At 33.2% G+C, this 18,241-nt stretch overlaps 2 protein-coding genes and 1 long non-coding RNA gene across 6 annotated transcripts; 1 reads left to right on the top strand and 2 right to left on the bottom strand.

Moving 5' to 3' along the window:
* Positions 1-5,941: 5,941 nt before the first annotated feature.
* LOC105129540 (probable pectinesterase/pectinesterase inhibitor 33) lies at positions 5,942-8,247 on the bottom strand. The gene is made up of 2 exons (XM_011031652.1): positions 7,296-8,247; positions 5,942-6,710 (listed from the first exon to the last, which is right to left on the bottom strand). The coding sequence occupies exons 1-2, from the start codon at positions 8,197-8,199 to the stop codon at positions 6,013-6,015; spliced, it is 1,602 nt and encodes a 533-aa protein (XP_011029954.1). The 5' UTR covers positions 8,200-8,247; the 3' UTR covers positions 5,942-6,012.
* Positions 8,248-10,837: 2,590 nt separating this feature from the next.
* On the top strand, positions 10,838-17,345 carry LOC105129541 (jagunal-like protein). Of its 4 annotated transcripts, none has more exons than XM_011031653.1 (8): positions 11,760-11,850; positions 13,954-14,062; positions 14,666-14,770; positions 14,948-15,003; positions 15,949-16,072; positions 16,163-16,269; positions 16,813-16,882; positions 16,971-17,345. In XM_011031653.1, the coding sequence occupies exons 3-8, from the start codon at positions 14,695-14,697 to the stop codon at positions 17,048-17,050; spliced, it is 513 nt and encodes a 170-aa protein (XP_011029955.1). In that variant the 5' UTR covers positions 11,760-11,850; positions 13,954-14,062; positions 14,666-14,694; the 3' UTR covers positions 17,051-17,345. The 4 variants fall into 4 exon arrangements, with proteins under 4 accessions (XP_011029958.1, XP_011029955.1, XP_011029957.1 ...); XM_011031654.1 differs by lacking the exon at positions 11,760-11,850 and adding an exon at positions 13,348-13,659; XM_011031656.1 differs by lacking the exons at positions 11,760-11,850; positions 13,954-14,062 and adding an exon at positions 10,838-10,895.
* On the bottom strand, positions 11,479-11,778 carry LOC105129543 (uncharacterized). The gene is made up of 2 exons (XR_843097.1): positions 11,700-11,778; positions 11,479-11,634 (listed from the first exon to the last, which is right to left on the bottom strand). It is a non-coding gene; the product is annotated as an uncharacterized LOC105129543 (long non-coding RNA).
* Positions 17,346-18,241: the final 896 nt, after the last annotated feature.

The raw sequence follows: 18,241 nt of genomic DNA on the forward strand, positions 1-18,241 counted from the left end.
CTGTGGATGTGATTCTTTATATAGGCTAAGGAAGGTGGAATTTCTTATGTCATGGTAATTAAGCCTGGTGACATCTAACTGATGGCCAGGTTTAAACTTTATTGAAAATAAAAATTCAAATGATAAATAAGCTAATATATAAAAACATAGATTCTCCACTCTTGTCTTAGTAATACTTTTGTCTTAACAAGAATATATGTTATCCTCTTTCTATGTGGTCAAACCCAACTTATATGACATAGTCAAAGAGAGACTTTTTTTTTTTTGTATGGAAAATTGAATTGGACGGCGCCACTTGCATGGATTTAGTTACTTTCCATGCAATTAAGTTCACAAGAGAGCACATTTTCCTTTGGTGGCTGAGAACTTGTCTTTCCACTTTTGATGTCTATTTTCCTCTCTTTTGATTTAGTTTGTTAATTCCCAATGATTGTAATTTAAGGGCAAGATTAAAACCAATTTATAGTATAAGAACACACACTTTAAATTCTACTTGGAAAACTTCACATCGAAAAGGATGCAACTTCTATGTATTGCGGTAATTAAGTTTAAATTACAGACTTAATCACTCAATATGGGGATCCAAATTTTCAAATAAATTCATAAAACTATGTGTCTAGATTATCAACATACAATTCAAGCACAGGGGGGGAACTTTGCTGAAAACTATGCATGCATCTTTTACTATTCTCTTAAAGGCTTTCCGTCTTCTATAAAGTACCTATATATGCGTGTACCAAGTATCTTTGCTCCCTTTTTGAACCATAAAAGAAAAGGAAGAAAATCTATAGCTCTTCTTATATGTGTAGCCATCCTAATTGAATTATTACGCTAGGAATTAGGACACATTAATTTGACCAGGTGGCGTGGAAATTTCACCCATAAGTGAAGACCGATGGAAAAAATAAATAAAAATAAAAGACATGACGTGCCCATGGTATTCTCTTGAAGAATGTAACATGCTTCACTTTTGCATGTTGTTGTTGACCTTGAACTCCTATAGTTTAACTGGCAGCTACACCAGTTAACGCGTTATAGAGATAAATCAAAGGCATATACATAATGTGATTGATTCAATGGCATGTAAACAAATCTTGCTAAGACTCCATGCAAATAGATGGCCAAGTACTTAATTATAGACGGTAAATTGCGGGATTTAATTACAAATTTTAAATATTGGATTGGATTTATAAATATAATGATTATATCAGTTTTTTTTCCGGAAATCTTTCAGATTTATATCTGGAGTGTAACTTATTATTCAAAAAATAATTTCGAATGTAGTTAATGAACCAATCTGAATAATTGAATGAGTATTCAATGATTTTCATACCTTTAATTATGTAAATAAAATAAAAATATAGTCATCTTCCACTTCTTTTCTCATTTTTTATATATTTATCAAGTTAACAAATTCTATTTTTGGCCATGACATCCCACAGGTTGAGCCAATCAGCTAATATTGTACTAATCACCTTTGCTCATGAGAAATTATCTCTAAACCTCCATGAACTATTAGAACGAAGAACGCAACCATTGAACCCAGTTACGGGTCTATCCATTGTTTTGTTTTATATATATAAAGAAAATATTTGAATATAAAACCTTTTTTTTTGTGGAAAACAATAATATCAATCAACTTATTGACACAGATCTAACTACATGCATCTATGGGCATGATTGCTACTTCTAGATGCATATCTCATAAGAGAAGCATGAATATAAAAAAGAGAGAAAATCATATCTGGTTTTCTTGAAAAAAAACGATAAGAATTCTCTCTACTGTTAAAAAAAAATATTTTTAAATATTTTTCTCTCTTTTTTGTGCATGTATATCTCTTTTCCATGCTATAAATATCATGTAATTATGATACGAACATCATAAAATTTCCCAACAGTGATTTTTTTTTTTTTTGGAATGAGATATGATGAGTAATCCAAGGCTGTAAGTAAACAACAAGGGAGATTTGTGCAAAACATGTAGCCGAGTACTTTGAGGCAGGTGTGGCGCCAGCTTCGCGAGCTTCTCGATGGAGAGTACTGGTTAGACATTATATTATCAAAGTTAGGATAACTAAATTCCTTACTTTCGTGCCAAAATAATTGAAGATTCAAAAAGCTTGACCTTGTGAGGTATCACTATCTCAAAAGTCATAACGAAATCGAGCACGGAACAAGCAGCTGTCTCATTGATTTTTTTTTTAAATTTTTTTATTGAAAATCATGCAAGAAAAACATGAAGGGATAAATTTTGTAGTTAATGGGATTTGCTTCCCCTCTGAATTCAAGTTTTAAGATAAAAACCTAAGAAGATTTATTCACTTAGTTAATACACTGAATTGATGTAAGAATGTACTCTTAAAATCATTAAAAAAAAATTAATTTTGATAGAAACTGGTTCGGAAAAAATAAATTAATGGTTGATTATTTATTCCATGTTCTCCATGTAGACTAAGCCCACTACTTTAGACAACATATGCATTTTTACGAGGGAGGTATTTTTGGGTTAGAGTTGGACAGGCCATAATCTATGATAATTTTTTTTTTATTAACATGATAATGATTTTATGCAGATATGGTTCAAATTAATATTTAATTGATTGGTGCAGTGAATCTATATTCCTAAATATTCATGCATATAAATTTGATCTTGTGTGGTACACTGCTAAATGTTGCTCTAATTATATAAATAAAAAAAATGACTAGTATCTTGTTTTAGCATTATATTATTTTTAATTTGATATCAAAATCTTGCATCCGAACACTTTTCCCTAAAATCCAAGACCAAGGACTAAAATGAAAAAGATACTAAAATTTAAGGTTGATATTGAAGTTCGGTAAGGGTAAAATTACATAAAATTAGAAGTGCAAGGTCAATTAGAGATGCAATTGAAAGAAATAAAAAGCTAAAGAACTAAATTAAATTTTGACTAAATCCCTAAATTAAAACCTTAAAGCCAAAACAACACAGTTTTGACAATAAAAAAAATCAGATAACAAGTCGCCTAGTTGTGGTTCAAAGTGTTTTTTGTTTAAAAATATATCAAAATAATTTTTTTTTTACTTTTTAAAATAATTTTTGAAATCAACACATCAGAACGATCTAAAAACATAAAAAAAATATTTTAACAAAAAAATCAAAATTTTTTGGAACTCCGTTTGCACCACATTCCCAAACACACCCTTAATGCTTTGTCTTTTAACCAAACCTAACAAACTCTATACCATGATAATGGTCTGACATTGTACTACACCCTAGAGTTGGTCTTGCTAACTAGTTGCTCGTACAGTTGCTGCGACAGCGCTTCTAAGTAGCCAGCCCAACCAGCCTTTAGTAGTCATTTTTCATAAACCATTATAGCACATTTGAGCTAATGATTGAGATCTTACCCATTTGACTCAATGACCAAGATTTGTCCCCAATAAAGACAAAATACCCCTCTTGCATCTTTTATGGGTGGATTTTAGGCATTAAAAAAATAAGAAATTCAAGTATACAGTTAGCAAAAAAAATAACCATTTCCCTCAGTTTTCACCAACCAACTTTTCTCTCTTCCTCTATCGTGCCTTTACCATCATTGCCGCCACCAACTACATGAATTTACCAACACCATTTATAACTCTTCTCCTCCAGCTAGACAAGCTTTTTTTTTTCCTTAAAAAAACACTAGGTCTATCTTTACCAAACCAGCTGTCACTGTACTTTTTTTTTCTCCTGATCTCTCCTCCACCATATAATCCATTCAGCATCATTTGAAAACATTCAGATCCCTATAACACAACCCCTATAATCTTCATCATGCAGCCACAACATTACCCATATAAAAAAACCACCCAACCTTAGTCCCTTCATCTTTTCTAGACCACCTATTCACAAGTCATGCACCTAAAACCAACATCCTTTGACTAGTGTCTCTCAACCTCTTTTCTTCCCTTCCTATCATTCAAACGATAATAATAACCTCTATTAACATAGACATTGAACCTTAAACAACCTAACATCAAAGCCTCACTTCCAAACATCAACACCTAGCCTCTTCATCTATTATCAACCATTGATCCATAATTAAAACACCAGCCCCTGATCTCTCCTTTATCTCCCAACCTAAAAAATTGACCATTACTTTTCTTCTCTATTTGAGTAATTGCTCACAACCTTTTCAGGTTCAACACCATCAGTGATAATGGGTTTCCCTAAAAAAAAACCAACTTCTTCATCTTTTTTCAACTAACCTCTAGCAACAGCCATACATGACAACACCCATATTTCCAACAACCTTCTCTTTTTATTCCAATTATAGTCATCAACACCATAGCCCATCACTGTCGTTAATGACAACATAATCACACCAGCAGCCTTTTAGTCTTATTGCCAGCTACCTGAAATAGAGAAGAAGAAAGTGAAACCAAAATAAAGGTAGATCTGTTTGGAGGGGAAAAACAGGAAAAGCAAAAACAAACCACTTGTGTAAATTATTTTTTGTAGATAATGGTGATCATTACCCCTAACCCAGGGGAAAGAAAGGAAAATGAGACAGAAACTTTGAAAGGTCAAATCTTACTAGTTGGAGGGCGTGGAGGAACATCATTGGCGTAGGAGTGAAGAGGAGATCGTGGGGCTTTAAATCCAGTAGTCCACCATCCTCTAGCAGCATCGACATGTGAATTCATGCGTCTGCAGTGGCGGTAGTGCATGGTACACACACTGTCATTGCTCCAACGACCTTTTTGACCCAATTATAGCAGCTCCTAGATATGCTAAACACCTTGAAAGGTCGATTTATGATCTTAAATTATTTTTTGATAAATTGCCATAATGTTGTGGAATTTGAGATATGTTAATTGTTTTTGTAACATATTTGGATTATTTGGATATATCAGTTTGAACTAATTTTTGTTTTTGATTTGATAATTTATGGTGGATGATGTGTTTACTTTTTGGAGTGTGATTGTTTTTTTAATTCATGGTTTATGTTTGTATTTGGTGTTTGCTTGACTTTTAGTTGATATCAAATTGCAAATAATTTTTTTATAAATTGATATCCTGTATTTCCAAGGTCTGATGACAATTTTACAATTAATTTTGAGTTTCTAATTTTTTTTCATCTTTTTATATTTGATATTTGAGATTGCGACCTGCAAGCAAGACACTTTTTAGTATTAAACAAATTGATTCCTTCCTATATATAAAAAAAAATCTTTCCTTCAAAAATACAATTTCTATTTTAATTTGCATATGACCAAGTCTAGAAAATAGATTTATCTTCATAAAAAAAAATAGTTTTAATTTGTGTGCATTTTTTTTTTTTGGAAATAACTAGTTTATTAAAGCCATTAAAACTAGCCTATATTTCAAAAAATACCAAAATATTATTTTGTTTTCTTCTAATATCCAAGACTAGAACTTATACTAAAGACATATTCTTAATATTAGATGAAAAGATAGTTCATTTTGTTTTTATATTGACATTAGAATGGTTATATTTTTTACTTGATAAGATAAGGATATTTTTATCTGAAAGAATTTTTTTTCAGCCATAAATAAATCAATGATTAGAAAAAATAATAATATCTCAATTCATATCAGATAAATAAACAATGCAGTTTACCTTAACTAAAGCGTATTAGAGGTGTTAATAACTTTTCTTTACATAATTAATTTTTTTATCTGAATTTAAAGATCAATTAGAATTTTTAATGACAAAAATACTAGATGATGATTCTTACTCTTTCTTCCTACACTTTTTCTTCCACACCATTCCCAATCCAAGAAATAATTGTTACGATACCATGTACGTCCACTTTATATCCAAAAAAAAATTGTACTTTATTTTCTTTAATAAAATTTGACACATTCACCAAAGAAAAACAAAAAATGTATTTTCTTTTCTAGTTGCTCCAGTCAAATAAATAAAATTTATAAATTAACTTGTACATTCAGTGTGTTAAAATGTACAAAAAAAAAATTGAATTACAAAATAAATACAGTGACAAATACCACAGCATAGATGGTCAAAGGCCAGAAGTAAATGGGACTTTGGTTGCTGGCAACCATGAATCTCCAGCGATGAGGTTTCTAACGGTGAAACGTGAGGCCACACCAGGGCTAGTTATCACATGATACCCTTTCCAAGCAACCCTCCTTTTGGTTGAAGAGCCAGGCCCAAAATTTTTATACTCTCCATAATACAATGTGTCTTGAGCAAAGTTACTGGTACGTAGCCATGGTGACCAACCTGATGGATTAATAAAACTATCAATGTAAGTTTGAAGAATAACAGTCCTAGAATATTGCATCCATGGCCTCCCCAAGTACGTTTGAAATGCTTGAACTACCGGCTTCAAGTCACGTGCTGGTAGAATTTGCGAATTATGGATAGAAATTCCGGTGTTTTGGAAAGGGTCATTACGGCCTTGTGCTGTTATCATATTTGCTTGACCCTTCAAAGGCTTCCTCACGTAAATAATAGAATTTTGGAACACGACTGCTGCATTACCAAAAATGAAGTCTATGGTGCCAAAGATGTAGCATTCTCTATAGAATTGCCTTTGAGAGTGGACAAAAAGGGTGTCTTGATATCCTTGAAAGGAACATCGATAGAAAACTGAGAGATCTGAGGCTGATCGGAGCGCAACTGCTTGACCCTTTAGCGGACCTGCCGTGTTTACGAAGGTAATGCCACGAGCCACAAAGCGAAGGCCATCAATACCTACAAATCAATATTTAGGTAAATTAGGCTTATTTCTTTAGCTTAGTGGACACGTAAATGGAGCACAACCATAAGTTATCACTCCAGTTAAAGGTACTGAAAAACTTGGATCATATTATAATTAAAATCATGTCTAACATCATTTCAAACAATTAAAATTGCCGAAAAATATATAGAATTACTTGTAATGGTTCTTGTTAGAATTAAAAGCTAAAAAAAGGCAAAATCATGGATATTTGATCGAGAATCAAGACATCTCTAGCTAAAATATATATAATCACTACATCCATTCTTTATTATGAAATCGTAGCTTTTAAGGGAAGAGAGCGAAGCATTAAAACATTATACGTACATGAACAATTCAGCAATTGCCTATTTAATTATTAACTCCATGAATTCTTCTCCTAAATATTCCTATACCAACAAAGCTTCATTCTTCTCCCTTTCTATTCATCTCAATCAAAATTATTGGTCCTCGAAAATATATTTGATCGTATGTTAAAACTAAAATTAACTTGATAGAGAAGGAAAGCGGATAGCAATTATCATGGATAAATTTAAGCAAGAAAAGATATAATTTCTTACCAGCTGTTGCAGAACTATAAGTTGTATAACCAGCCCCAACACTCCGGCTACTTGTAATTATAGTACGTCTCAATCCATCTCCAACCAGCCAAATATTGTTGCTGTTAACTCTAACTTCAATATTTTCCCTGTAAACTCCTCTTTTCACATATATAATAAACCTAGTTCTGGACATCCTCTTTGAGGCTGCATCAATAGCTGCCTGAATAGTCCTAAAATTCCCAAAACCATTTTTTGACACAACTAGATTCGCCTTTGCTGCTATTGATGTGGATTGCAATAGCCGTCTGTTTTGCCCCGAGAACCAGCTAGGAAAGTACCCTTGTGTGTTATTATCTTCAGTTGCAAGCGAAACCCCATTGATAGCCAGAGTATTGCTAATGAGCTCAGACAAGTTTTTCGACGCGGCTGGCATCGTAAAATCTGTCACTTTAAGGTCCAAGGACCCGGTTCGGCATGTTTGGATGTTGGTTAGAGCCGTGCTTAGCCATGTTTGTGCATCAAGATCTGTACACGGAGGCCTCTTCTTTTCTAAACCAATTAGGGTGCGGTTAAGTTGAAGAATGGTATTAGAGTGAAGTTTTAAACAATCTGACCATACAGCTTTTTGGTTCTGGTTCTCACAATTCTGTTCGAATTGTGAGACCTGACATTGTGCAATGAGGGCGCTCTGAAGGGCTAATTGGATAGACATTATCCGAAATTGGGACCTATGTTTGAGAGAAAAATGATGGTGGCTATGGCTCATGTGGTACATGCATGTTGAAGGGTGTGGTGTGTGGTTGCACCACCAAGTTATGTTGGCTTCGGTGCTCTTTGATGCTGCAAATGAGAGCATTGAAGAGAAGAATATCAATGTTGCAAATAGCCTAACCTTGGTTGACATGATTGTGTTTCGTCTCATTTTTTCTGATTTGGATCGTGAGGCTCTTAGGGGTCATATATAATAGCTTGTTAGCAGGGAGTCTCTTGATTATTTGAAAGTGCAGAGTAATATTCCATATATATGAAAATGCAAGATAACATATTGAGTACTCCACTCCATGTTGTCTTTGCTTAGTGCACAAACGAAAATTAATAATCCTTTTGCGTAAATAACTATTTCTGCATACAGATCAATTAAAGTAAAGCAAGAGGCAAGAGACAAGACATGAGTTAACTATTTGTTAAATAGCAATGTTATTAAAGTCATACAGTACAGTATGATGACTCAACAACTCAATTAATGACTTAGATGATTAATTAAGTAATTAAAAAGATATTATTTCAATCTGACATTATTTTTTTAAAAGTTAAATAAAGTTCTAATCAAGATTAGGTTATAAATTGATCTATTGATTAGATAAAGTCATATCAAATTAATTTTTATTTTATTTTTTAAAAATTTAGATTAAACTAGATTCTAGATCCATCTATCTAGCTGAACTGAATTTAATACAAATATTGAATAAGACAGATTATTTTTAGTTTAGATTTCATTCATTAAAATATTTTTCTTAATCAGATCTTTCTAAATCAAACATTCATATAAATAAAAATAAAAAATCCTCAGTACAGTGTTGGTAGGGTGGCACAATAATTTAACTACATATAGCATCAGATTTCACAACATATTGTGATCAAATCCTCCAAGAAGGAAGTTCATAATCTACGATAATTATCATATTATCTTCTTTGTTATCGTTGCAACCTTGACAGAAGTTATTATAAAAAAAATAAACCCTTGACAAAAGTGCGTAGGATTGCCCTCTTTCTTGGTCAATTACGTAATGCATAGAATAATAAGCAGGCCAATTAAAGCAGATCGGTGATTATTACGAAGAGAAGACATGCTACGCTTGCAAGAGAAAACGTATGCCACGAAATCAGCTTGAATTATAGTCGTAAATAAGACTTTATTTGATCCACTTGCTTAACCGCACGTTAATTAACTATGAAACTATTTGCCATAATGCAAATCTTTGTAAATAAATTAATTCTTATTTTGTCAATGCTTTAGCAGCTGCTCCGCTTGATGTGATTTAATTAAGCTTTGAATTACATGTATAACCCAAGTTTTTGTAAAGGTTGTAATGATAAAAAAGAAGAATAAACATTAATTATTCTTTGTTGTATATATTTATTTATGATACTTCTTAAGTACAGTGGAAGTAAAAGTTCCTTCAAAAGGAAGAAATAATTTTATTCAACTATATATTACACGAACAGTTCTGATGATCAAAGATCCATAAAAAACAAAAAAATATGAATGAACATGTGCATGCTTTCTAGATTGTAGGGCGTTCTGATGATCAAAGATCCATAAAAAAAAAAAATATGAATGAACATGTGCATGCTCTCTAGATTGTAGGGCAAGCCAAATATCTTCTTTAATAGTTTAATCATGAAAAGGAAGTTTCCATAGCTAGCAAGCATCAGGAAAGCAAGAACAATAGCTAGCAAGCGTTAATATTGATCGTACTTGAGAGCTTAATTAGAATTGCAAGTGATTTTCACTTGTCCCTCGATCGACCTGAAAGCTCAAAGATAGAACATAAAAAATATTAATGGGTATATTGATCAAAAGATTGGTGTAACATAACATGATCAATCTCAATGTTTTTATCGCTCTATCTATAGATGGTGTTCAAATTTTATTTTTTTGGTTTTATTTTTATTTTTTTATAAACCCATTACTCTAAGAAATTCTACAATGCTCAAATTATAATTATTACTATTTACACCATAAGATAAAAGAGACAATAAGAGAAATGTAATTAAGAAAATATATTCTCATCTTTTTTAGTAAATTAGTATATGAATTTTTATCTTTTTATTGTATTTTTCCATTACCGCTGGACACTTTTGAGCATAATAGGTGCCAATTCTTTTTATCTAGGGTGTTGTTCCTTTGTTATCAGCCTTGTTTCCCCAACCCACAGATTAATTATGGCATTTTTTACCATTTCAACATTATTTTATAATTGGAGCAAAACTCATTCTTTTAAGAACTTAGTCAGACCCAATAATTTTTCCAGGACCTGACCCAGCACAGCCTAGCTATTAGGGCAAATCTTAAGCCTAAGTTCGGCCCAAATACTTTCCGAGGTTCTTTTGTCGCAGTAAAACCACCAATGCGACTGAGTGATCTAGCTAACACCTCGGAAGTATTTTTTGAGAAGTTATTTGCACCAACTTTTTGTCCTGAAGCAGCACAAAACCTATTCAAACACTCTAGATCAATCAAGTTAATGATTGATCGACTAAATTACTCATGTTTAACTAGATCAACATCCATCTTGGTCTAAAAGAAAACTTGACCCAGTTTTATCAATGAATCAACATGCAAAGGCTGTCCAAATTTAATAACTATGAATTTATGATCATCGGTCATGCCTCTTCTAGCAAATAACAACAATAATAATAAGCCAGGGACTGATACGTGAAACTCATGATAAATGTCTGGATTAATATGTAGTTTTCCCTTAAAAACAGTTGCAAAACAGCAGATCTAAAGAGGAGATCAGACATTCTTTCTATCCTCTTTCAACTCGAACAACCTCCTTCCCGCCGCCGACCAAACTTCCCAAAATCTAACGGCCAACCCGCCAGCAACCCAAGGTATGTCCCTCTCCCTTCGTCTTCCTTTTCTTTAACGTTATTCACTTTGGTTTTGTCTTTTACGATTTTCTGGGACCTCGCTGAATCTTTACTCTTGCAAAAATGGTTAATATTTTTGTGATTAAAAGTGATTTTCTTTTATGGGTGCTTGATTTTTGTCATGAAATTGCTAAATTACCTTGAAAAATTTGAATTTTTTTAATGAAGTTACCTAGAAGGTGTAGGTGGATTTGTGCTTGTTTGATGTTTTTAGTTCCTTTATTTTTTCCCCACTAAATCGTCCATGAAGATTTATGAATTAATGCAAATGGATTGATTTATATATTATGTTAGTGACAGGATTTCTGTAGTTATAATTTAGGAAAATCCATCGCAAAAGTATTCGCAATGGTAAATCTAGCAATAGAAGCATTGACACATTTGTAGCTATGAGTTCCGATTTGTTTTCCTTCATACCCGACTCGAATGACAAATTTTACCTTTGTATTTTCTGAAATTATCCCTCCCCAGCCGTCTCCATTGCGCTCCTCCTCGCTCTACACAATTGATCCCAAATCTGGTTTCAAAGAGAGCAATGGTTTTCTTATCGAATGGAATTCAGCAAAACGGCAACGTTTAGTGGATGGTTGCTTGTCTTGATCGGTTCCGTTTCTTTTGTGGGATTTCTATCCGCGGCAGTAATATCAAAGCTTCCTCCATTATCGGACAGTCCTATCATCTCTGCTATTCAAAACGACAGGTGATTTTTATTTAGCTGCTGCGTTTGGCTCTTTTTTTTTTGGCTAAAATCTAAGTTGGTATTATTTTATTTTATAATAACAGGTATTACTGCTTCTTGGTACCCTTGACACTTCCTATCCTGATCATTGCTGTGTATTCTCATTGGCTAAGCATGAAGTTGTTCAAACATGCATAAGACTCCCATCAAGCAATGAAAGCTCTCTGGGCTGAATAGGTATATCACATGACATATATCTAAACATTTCAGCTTCTCTTTTTTGGTTGTTCATTTAGCAGTGGGCATGGAGCTTGCCCTTTGTAATTTTTTGATAACTTTTCAAACCCTTGTTATGCTGGGTTGCTTTTTGCTCGTAGAAACCTCTACGGTGGAGCTTATTGATTTCATAATTACTAGTACAACTTAGTGATAAGTGGGTGAAGCCAGTTTGAAATATATATATATATAGAAAATCCAGTCCTTTTTAATCCAGGAGAAGAGATTTCATGCGTGGGAAAACAAGGGAAGGAGAGAGAAAAAAGAAGAAAAAATGCTCCCTTCGTTTTAGACACGCCCCACTGTGAAAGAATGAAAGCAACGTGATGATTTCAACGGCACCAGAAAAGAGTGTTTTTGTAGGAGAAGAAATTCCAAAGCGAGACGACGCTTTCCACTCATGGCCGTGTGGTTTGCACAAGCAATCTTTTTTGTTCACTTTAGTCCCTGAATTTATAACAACTGTTTGAATGAGTCCTAATTTTCAATCCACCCAAACCCAAGCGTCTTCTTTCAATTTAGTAGTTGTTTCTCTAAGGCCTCTTCAATTTTATCTTGAATATTATCTAACTCCCGCATTTGTATATGTTTCTTGATTTATTTTAATATGCTCACGCATTTGTTTAGCGTTACATATATAATCTAGGTTTTCTTGAATGATGTAGCAAGCACTGGCAATGCTTGCACATTATTTTTTGGCCATGTAAAAGAAATTAACTCTAACTCGTGGAACAGCTAGAGAGATTAAAATCTCTTTCCTCCGGCTGCTACCACCCATGTTCATCTCTCTCTCCATCTCCGCCACCCACTGATTTGGTATTCTTGTCATTGACATTGATTTGCCATTTCTACTTTTAAGGACAAACAAATTGGATAATTAATATAAAAAGTAAAAAGAAATGATGAAGTAACACGACAATAAAAATATTTGGTGAAATAATATGTTTTTGAATGTTGTAGACAATATGTAATTGATGTTGTGCTTTTTAACAATAATATTAATTAAATATTATGATTATAAACTGCGATATAAATTTAATAAAACATTAATTTAATTCTAAGTTATTCCTTGAAAATTCTATTTATAATTTTTGCATTAAGTATCTAACAAAAATAGTTTTTATAAGACTTATTATGTAGTTTGTTAATTTAACATTTAATTTGGTTAATGATTTTAAAGAGTTAAAAAAATTAATTTTAACAAATTTTAAATGAAGTTTTTTCTATATAAAAACTTTATTTGAAATTTTAATGTATTTTAAAAAAACTGCAAAAATTATAATAACCAAACTCAATAAATTCTAATATTTTTTAATTATAAGTATCTTAAAAAATATAAATAATATATATACACAAAATAAATTTTAAATAATAATACAACTCCTCGTCGCAAACAATTCCCAACCACCCTATTTCTCAACGACCAGAAACCATGATGGCAATCTCAATTGAAGTCGTAAATTGTTAGGGATGACAATTTTATTCGCACCTAATAAATATTGCCTCAAGAAATTTTATGGATGGTTCGGGTTTGGAATTCGGGTTGTCTATGAATACTGCTTTACGTGAGCCTGACCTGGAGTTTAACAATGTCTTCAAAGTTTGAAAAAATTACGTTTATGCCATAGCTGGTATATGGAAAGGTTCGGGTGTCTCCCTTTCTCGCTTCTTAAGCCGTCCGTCTGACCGTCTCTGGCGACCTTCTCTGTCTTTTGATTTTTGACAGTGACCGGGGAAGTCAATTGTAACACCTGTACTGCTTCTGGCCAGGTCGGAAACTAATCTCTTCTCTTAGCTTTGATGCTCTTCCCTTTTTTCTCTTGTTTCTGTGTGCTTGCGATAACAGAATCATTCCAATTAGCCAAAAGTTTTGCTCATTATTTTTCTTTCAAGTTCTCTTTGTTCACTAAGAAAAGGAAACCCTAATCTTGAAATCCCCAATCCCTAATCTGTTAATGGAAAAAATTCAAAATCCATTGCGCTTTGTTTCATGTGAGATCTATATGTATTAGTCTTTAAATGTTTCTTCCTCTGTTTTGTTTTCTCATTTCAAATTTATTCCAGATAAGGTTATTCCACGGGGCTGCCGGCAGAAAATCAATTTTTGAAGGCTTGAATCACAAATAAGCTCAGCAAAGGAGTCCCGCTTCTCCTGCCCTTCAAGAATTCAACGGTGAGAATCCATGCACATTTCTATAAATTGGGTCGGGTTATGGGTACCCAAATGGATACCATATCGGGTTCGGTTAAGGTATTCAAAATCCAAACTCACTGGGTTTTAGGTTAGGTGCCGGCATGAATTTTGAGTTCAAATTCGTACATGAATAATTCCAATCCCTTCTTATAGGAGCTACGTTTCCATCCTAAATATTAAATGTTTTTTTTCCCATGGATTAAAAATTTGAACATGCCCCTTCATTAAAAATCTCAGTTGTTTATTTTTCTATAGATCAATAGTTCATCACATATTTAATATAAAGAAATTAACCGATGGTTAAAATCTATTAGGAAAAAAAGGTATTTTAAGGGGGGGAGAAACAAATTAACAATGATCAACTGATTTTTCAATTTTTTACAAATTACAAAGACTAAGTTATAATTAACTCAACTTGGGTAGCTCTTCAGCAAAATAGTAAAATTTTACGGGGTCAAAATCAGAAATCTAAAATTGTTTAGGACTGTTTAAGAAAACCAAATCCTCTCTCGGTTTTTCAAAATCTCAATAAAACCCAAAAATTATTAATTTCCTAACAATTAAACTCTCCCCCATCCCCAGCCAGCCAGTGACCAAGGAATCAAGAAGAGATGCAGCAGAGAAAAGCCGGGAGGCCATCTGGAACCGACGGTTCTGATTTCTCCTACCGCATGGTGGTTGATTCACGTATGCTTTTCTTTTCTTCTTTTTCATCTATTTGAATCAATCATATTATGGTTTGTTTTTGAATCTATATATCTTTATTTCAATGGCTAAAAGGGTTTCATTTTGTTCAAAGTTTCATTCTTTTGAGTTTTTTCGTTTGATTTTTTTATGTGGGTTTTTGTTAAATTTTTCTCATAGGTTACACAAAGGTTGCTAAAGGGAAGTCTCGTCTCAAAGCTCTAATCTTTATTCAGGTATATTAGCATATTGATTTGGTAATTTTAATGAGTTTGATAGTGTTAATTTATTAAAGACAATTGAATTGATCATTTTTATTTTTATTTTCTTGCATATTGTTTGATGAATAAGTGTCTCATTGAGTTATTGGCAGGGAAAGGATTTTTTTCCCTGTGTGTATTTGAATAAAATGTACTGCTTGACTTGACTTGACCTGATTTATTGGTAAATTTGATCGAAAAGATATTAAGTATCTCAAAAATCACACAAGCATGGTTTAGTGGCAAAGGGATGCGCTGGAGTTGAGTGGTGGATGCATGTCTAAGGTTTGAATTCTAGCATTTGCTAAAGATTTGTGTTAGCCACCTACCGAGTCTTTGAACCATAATCCACTTTATATGGGTTAGTGGGTTTTTCATGGGTCTGGAGTGTACCAATATAAGGAGGGGGTTCTAGGAAAAGGAAAGTCATTTTAGTAATTCTATGGGTTAGTGGGGTTTTCATGGGTCCGGAGTGTACCAATATAAGGAGGGGTTTCTAGGAAAAGGAAAGTCATTTTAGTAATCTGTTCCACAAGGAAAGTGAGAGTTAAACTTGGTTTATCATTTAAGGACTCCAAGCTTCAGATGCTAGCTGAAGTTGATTCTGGTTCATTAGGTTTTGTTTGAATATAGTTTTAGATTTACTTGAGCTGTCCAATCAATAACTTTGTGATTTTTGAAGTTACTTTATTCTGTAGATTACTTGATTTTCATAGATTTCAAACCTGTTGTTGTAGCATCAATATTTCTAGACCTTCTAGGTATTCATTTAAGATTTTTGTGCTTTACACTTATTAGAATTACAAGTGTAGTTCTAGAATCCCTTTTTTTTTATTAGCATCTTTATCCTTAATGAAGTTGATTAGATTCACATGTAGGATCCTCTGTTTTTCATTGATGTGATTTTTCTTCATAATGCAGGGTATCTTTCAATTGATAGAATTATTATATGTGGTTTTACCAATCTCAAAGGGGAAGGATCCAAACATACTTGCCGTTTCATCTTCTGCCATTGGGTTGATTTCTCTTCTAATTGGGGAATTAGGTTGCTTACATGATTCTTCTACTTCATTTTTCTTAAAAACATTTCTGGAAGTTTTGCATCTTTTAACACATTCATTTTCTTTTGTTAAAGGCCGAAGGCGCAGCCGAGCAGGTTTCTTGAGATTTTACCTGGCCATGTCAACTATCGCAGTGCTTCTATCTATATTTTGTGCTGTTAGTAGTAGTTCAACATTAGAGGTAAGCTAGTTTCATTATTGCTTGATTATTTTTTATAAGAATTGTTGTTGGAATATATCTTTTCCTTGAAGATTGTTTACCCATAGATCCAAAATATGATAATGCTCTTATATATACAATTAGTGATTCAGGGGTACTTTGGCTATAGAGTAGGTGGTCTTTTGGATGAATGAACTACGATGTAATCTAATACCTTAGATTCATGGAATTTGGCTGAAATTAGAGGTTAAAAGGTTGGTCCATCCTTGGTGTTGTTCTTCATGTAATGCTGTACATCTATTTTCGCGAATGCCAGAGGTAATTATGATGGAGCTTATCATGCCAGGGGCCTTTGGCGTTGTATTCTTGTAAATCATGTATAAATTGATTTCACATTTTCTTTCAATTATTGGATTGCCAGACTGCAAAAACGAGCAGACTATTTGTTTACCAGCCAATTAAATGAGAAATGAAATCACTAGAACCCTGATATTTACCCCTGAAATATGAAAAAAATAATTGTAATTGATATCTAATGAATATTGTTTGGTTTTTACTGGGCAGGTTATTCAGAATCCAGCTGAATGGGAAACAAAAAAGTTTGAACTTATTGAGACTTCTGTTCTTTTACTCGGTAAGTTACATATTCTCCATGCTTATGTGCATAATTGTGAGGCTTTACATTCTAAATATTTCAAATCTTATTGTTCTTGTCTGAACAGGATTGCTGGTGCAGATGTTCACGATCGGCACTGTAATTTCCCTCATCAGTAACATGTCTCCTCCAAAGAAAGCTTCTTAACAATGTCCTGTAACTTCAGAACCACTGCCCATGTCCATGGTTGATAGAGCAAAATCAGACTGACTGCATTGTTTCAGTTTGGTTTGTATCTTTTTGTGCATCAGAAAATTTATAGTTAAATGAGGAGAGTTTTGGATTAATGATTTGCCGGACAAGAGATCTTTGATTATAAATCTGAGTTGATGATGCATTCATTATTTTATGTTTCACATATGCCAGGGATAGACAAGTAACGACTGGTTAATTGAAGGATAAATACAAATTTATGATGCTGCAGTTAGATTGACCGGGAAAATTGCATTTATTTTGTTCTCATGTAACTGTATTTTCTACATAGTATAACTTATTAGTATCAAAATATCTTAAGATCACCAAAGAAATGAATTCAATATAACAATCTTTGATATAAGATCTCCTGAGTGACACCTACTTCATTCTTTTCTGAGACTCCAATGAAGGCAATTGCCCCTACTGATGTTAGCATAACACTGCCTTGAGAACTTAGACATTGTGAGCTTGTGATGTTTTAGTTTCCATTTTTCCTGTGGCACTTCCAAATGGCAGGCAGGAGTAGAAAATCATGGTTACCAAATGTTTTCCTACTTGCCTATATATCTGCTAATCAGGTATTCTGTTTGAATTGCCCCTACTGATGTTAACATAACACTGCCTTGAGAACTTGGACATTGTGAGCTTGTGATGTATTCGTTTTCATTTTTCCCGTGGCACTTCCAAATGGTAGGCAGGAGTAGAAAATCATGGTTACCACATGTTTTCCTACTCGACTATATATCTGCTAATCAGGTATTCTGTTTCCAGGCATTGGTATTCATCTTTTCGTTGAATTCCCTCGAGAGTCCATGCATAATGTACTGGACAAAAAGTTTATTGGATTTGATACAGCTTCGCAAACTTTCATAATCCTTTGCTCCTGGATTATATTCATACATGGCAATCATAACAAAAAGAAATGATCTGCTTCCTTTTTCTATAGTGAATAGAGGACCCCTGACAAAGCTGCAACTCTTCTGCAAGTCTTGAGGTTTCAATCTTTTTTCACAGTGACAAATCCAATTTCAGTGCATGTGAATCACCACCACAATCATAACCAAAGGAAATGATCAGCTTCCTTTGCCTATAGTGAATAGAGGACCACAGACAAAGCTGCAGCTCTTCTGCAAGTCTGGAGGT

This window comes from Populus euphratica, unplaced genomic scaffold (genome assembly GCF_000495115.2).
Source record: "Populus euphratica unplaced genomic scaffold, PopEup_1.0 scaffold16.1, whole genome shotgun sequence".
In the NCBI taxonomy this organism is placed as follows: Eukaryota; Viridiplantae; Streptophyta; class Magnoliopsida; order Malpighiales; family Salicaceae; genus Populus; species Populus euphratica.